Raw genomic sequence first — 4,465 nt, forward strand, 5'->3', positions numbered from 1 at the left:
GATAATTTTACATATTTAAAAGGAATAACAAATTATAATAATAGATTTGCAGTTTCCTGAGTAATCATTTTTTTTTGCTTTACTATGTTATGGAAATGCTTGTATTATTTAATAAGTTAAAAATAAAGCAAATAAAAATAACAGTAAAAAAAGTGTGAATATTATCACGGAAGAGCCTTTGGGGTAAAGTCCTTTGGAGTGTTTTCAGGCTATGAGCTTCTTTAGGGAAGCCTTCACATCTTTGTTCCTCAGGCAATAAATGACAGGGTTCAGGGTTGGGGGCACTACTATATAGAACACAGACAACAATAGATCCAGAACTGAGTCAGTTTCCGAAGATGGGCTTAGATAAGACAGGGCTGCAGTTGTAATAAAAAGTAAGAGAACAAAGAGGTGGGGTAGGCAAGTGGAAAAGGCTTTTGATCGACCCTCTGCAGTTGGAATCTTCAGCACAGTTGAAAAAATGGGACCATAAGAGATAGTAATGGAAATGCAGCATAGAATCCCTAAACTGAACCCAATAGCTATAGTGACATCAAGTGCAATATGTGTATCAGAGCAAGAGATTCTGAGTAAGGAAGGGACATCGCAAAAGAACTGATGTATCTCATTGGAGCTGCAGAAAGGCAAAATGAATGTACTAACTGTGTATAGGACCCCAAAAAACCCTCCAGTGATCCAGGAAGCAATTGCCATCTTCACACAGGCTCCTTTGTTCATGATGACTTCATAGTGCAGGGGCTGACAGATGGCCACATAACGGTCATAGGACATCACTGTGAGGAGAAAAAGCTCTGATGATGCAAAGAAAATAACTAAAAAAAGCTGTAATATGCATTCCAGCAGAGAGATGAAATGACTGTGGCTCAGGGAATTTGCAATGGATTTAGGGACTGTAGTAGAAATTAGGCAAAAATCTAAAAAGGACAGGTTCTTCAGGAAAAAGTACATGGGGGAGTGGAGGTGCTCATCGAGAGAGATGAGGGTGAAAATGAGCAGGTTTCCCATCAGAGCCACCAGGTAGATTAGTAAGAAGAGCAAGGCATGTAAGACCTGTAGTTCCCAGGTGTTGGAAAAGCCCATCAGGAGGAATCCTGTCGCCATGGTGAGGTTGGCCATGCTCAGGGAGTTCTCTTGACTGTCTGCACAGAGAAAAGAAATGGCTATCAGTGTTCTGAGTATCCTGGCACTGATTTTTAAGGGCTCTTCTACATTCCAAAGGATATATGTTTCTAGGAACAGTATCCTTATCTTTAAAAATATGACAATAGTAGTATCACCTCTCTAAATTGTATGATTTTTAAGGGTTAGAGCAATATTTTATTAGAGATACCTTGTGAGGTAGATTTCTCAAATAGCATTATTGCAATTTTCAACATAAGATACTTAGCACTTAGAGAAATTTTGAGACTTAGCAGTGGTAATAGAAGAAAAATCAGAACTTGGATGCTAACACGAACTTCTGATTTCAAGGCCAACTTGAAAGCTCCTTCAGGTTCCTGTACTGAGGCAAACCTAGATTTTCTTTTAATGAACAAATAACTTTCTTCCCATTCTATCAAGAATAACAATGATGTAGATTTTCTCGCAATTTTAGATGATGTCCACTGCCCAGGATGGCTAACCCAACCAAGACACTGTCATATCAATAGTCTTGATACCCCAAAGTAAGGCAGTGGATCTGACACCAACCTGGGCCATATAATTTTATGCTTTCCCTTAGTCAAAGACTATGCCATCAGTAACTCAGAACAGTCATCTTGAATTGAAAATATATTGTCAATTTGGTGAGCTAATTTCCAAACCACCTCTGTCTGTGGTGTCCTACCATCTTTGGTAGAATAACTGCCCCTCTGGATTCTGAGTCATCTTGCCTGGGTCAGAATGACCATCTATTTAGAGAAAGCTCAATGATGCAGTGGATAGACTCCAGGTATGGAGTCTAAAAGACCTGAGTTTGAATCTAACCTCAGATACTTAAATAGCCGTGGGACCCTGGACAAATCATTTAACTTCGGCCTGCTTCAGTTTCTTCATCTATAAAACAGGAATAATAATAACACCTACCTCCCAGGGTTGTTGTGAGGGTCAAATGAGATAATAATGATAAAGCTCTTAGCATAGTGCCTGGCACAGAGTAAGCAACTATATTGTTACTATTGTTATTGTTTTTTATCCCTCTAAAATCATGAATTACATCAAAAGATATATCCTAAGAAACCCTGCTGTCATGAAAGATATGCAGAAACAAACTTGTACTTTATTACACAAACAAAAGGAATTGTTGATAAATGTGTTTTAATAGTATCTTTTTTTTTTCCTTTTTTTTTTGAGGGAAATGGGGTTAAGAGTGATAATATCTTTCAACAAAGTTTTATCACTCATCGTCTGTGTATAAACCTTTCTTCTGGACCTGTGTAGTCTAAAAGATGAACAATGCCCAGTCTGAGGCCTTAAGACACTTCTAGTCTCTCAGGGGCCAAGAAAGATATTTAAAGAATTACAATACAATTTGGAATGAAATAAATTCATAAGAGCATAACAGAATTCAGAGAGATATGAGATTGAGAGTTTACTTCTGACCGGGGGGATCAGAGACAGCTTCATGCTTTATGGAGCTTTGTACACACACATAGATGTATTTGCTTCTCTCTTTTTATGCAGTAATATGGATTGTTTGTGTAATAAAGCACAAATTTGTTAAAACAGTGGAGTGAATTTCTTTGGGCAGAAATATTTAGGTGGTTGAAAGAGATATTCCATGTATATTGCTAAGAAATATAGAGAAGCAGAGATGGACAGGTAGGGGGATTTTATATTTTCTCAACCTATGTAGACCTATTAAAATCCTAACTATTGATTTTAAGAGGTTTGCGTTCAGTTAAAATTCCGGTATTCTTACTAAAATGCCTGATTTTTTCAGGCATTCTTCATAAACCTATTCTTTTTCTCCCCTGGTACCACCAGTCCTTATATACTTTAGTATTTTTCTTTGCAATCACCCCTATTATGACATAATTTTCTTACCTTACTAATTGGGACCTTATATTTAGCCAGTTTCCTCTCCTTTTTAATAATTTTCTCCTTTAGCTAATTGCAGATTGCAATTAGCAAACTAACAAAACCAACCTAGATTATTCCTACCATCTACCTCCTCTGATCCTACCTAGGTGCTGTGGAATGGCACTGATGAAAGCTAAAAACTGTTCTAACTGGGTCCAGTACCCATTTTACTTATTGGATCTCAACTAGTTCCTCACTTCAGCAGGCAATCTTTTTTCATCTCAAATTGATTTTTGATCACATTTTTCACCATCTCTTCTTCCAAACTTATCTTCTTTCCTTACTATGAAATAAGTGAAGTCTTCATTTAATTCTTCATTTAGGAAAAGAGGCCATCCTTGGTAAGATGCATCTTTTTTCTATTTTTACTTGTAACTGACAGTATCTTCCATTCTTTCCTCCTTTCCTCTTCTCCATGAAGGTGAAAATATCAGGAGGCCCTTCTTCCGAAAAAGATGAAATTATATATTCTCTTGAATATTTCCTCTTCTGACTAAAATGACTCCATTTTCTTCTCTTCATTTAATTTTCTCTATCTACTGGTTCCTTTCATGATTCCTAAGCATATCTAAAATTTCCCCGATCTTAAAAAACCCTCATCAGGTCTGACAATTCTCAATAAGCTATCTTCCCATATATTCCTTCCCTTTCTCAGATTAAGTCCTAGAAGAATTTTGTCTACACTTTGGATTTCACTGCTTGTATGCTAACATTTTCTAAATGCTCTCTCATCTGCTTTATGACCAAATTAGTCACCTAAACCTATCCTTTGCTAAGTCACTAATAATTTATTAATCAATAGATCTGATGGAATTTCTTTAATCCTCATTCTTCTTTACCTCTGTGCGGTATTTGAACCTATTTAATACTTCCTTCTCCTAGTCTTTCTTCTCTGGTTTTGCCCTCTCTTGTTTCTCTATCTACCTATCTTATGACTCATTTGTATTTTTTCTTGCTAGGTGATCCTCACAACATATTTTCTAACTATTGGTAGATGCCAAGGTTTGTTTGAGGCTCTCTTTTATGCTCTCTCCATCTTCTTTCTTTGTGATCTTATCAGTTAACACAAATTTATTAATCTTCTCTATAATGACCAGTCCAAAATCTATATTTTTGAACTAGTTTCTTTCTTGAGCAACAGTGCTGAATCATCAACTGCCTTTTAGACATTTGAAAGTAACTGTTCTATAGATACTCAAACTCAACATGTTCAAAAGATAAATCATAATCTCTACCACCTTCCCCTTCCCCATCCCCTATTGCAAAAGGACCCTTAGCTTCTGGATTTTTTTTTTACTTCTCTCAAGGTGGCATTCATTCTTTAATTCCCTCAGATTCAGAACTTCACTGATATTCTTGTTGCCTCACTCTCACCTGTCATACACATCCAATAAGTTTCCAC

The 4,465-nt window shown here is 36.6% G+C and overlaps 1 protein-coding gene across 1 annotated transcript; it reads right to left on the reverse strand.

Annotated features, from left to right (window-relative positions):
* Nucleotides 1–204: 204 nt before the first annotated feature.
* On the reverse strand, nt 205–1,189 carry LOC138145305 (olfactory receptor 14A2-like). Its single transcript, XM_069066942.1, has one exon. It carries the CDS (start codon nt 1,117–1,119, stop codon nt 205–207), a length of 915 nt encoding a protein of 304 aa, XP_068923043.1. The 5' UTR covers nt 1,120–1,189.
* Between the last annotated feature and the right edge of the window lie 3,276 nt (nt 1,190–4,465).

The sequence above is a fragment of the Petaurus breviceps genome, unplaced genomic scaffold (genome assembly GCF_028583685.1).
Source record: "Petaurus breviceps papuanus isolate PSGF00001 unplaced genomic scaffold, PetGlider_PUasm1.0 90734, whole genome shotgun sequence".
Lineage (NCBI taxonomy): Eukaryota > Metazoa > Chordata > Mammalia > Diprotodontia > Petauridae > Petaurus > Petaurus breviceps.

Coding starts and splice junctions, on each gene's coding strand:
- LOC138145305 (XM_069066942.1), bottom strand. CDS start 1,119: ATGGCCAACCTCACCATGGCGACAGGATTCCTCCTGATGGGCTTTTCC.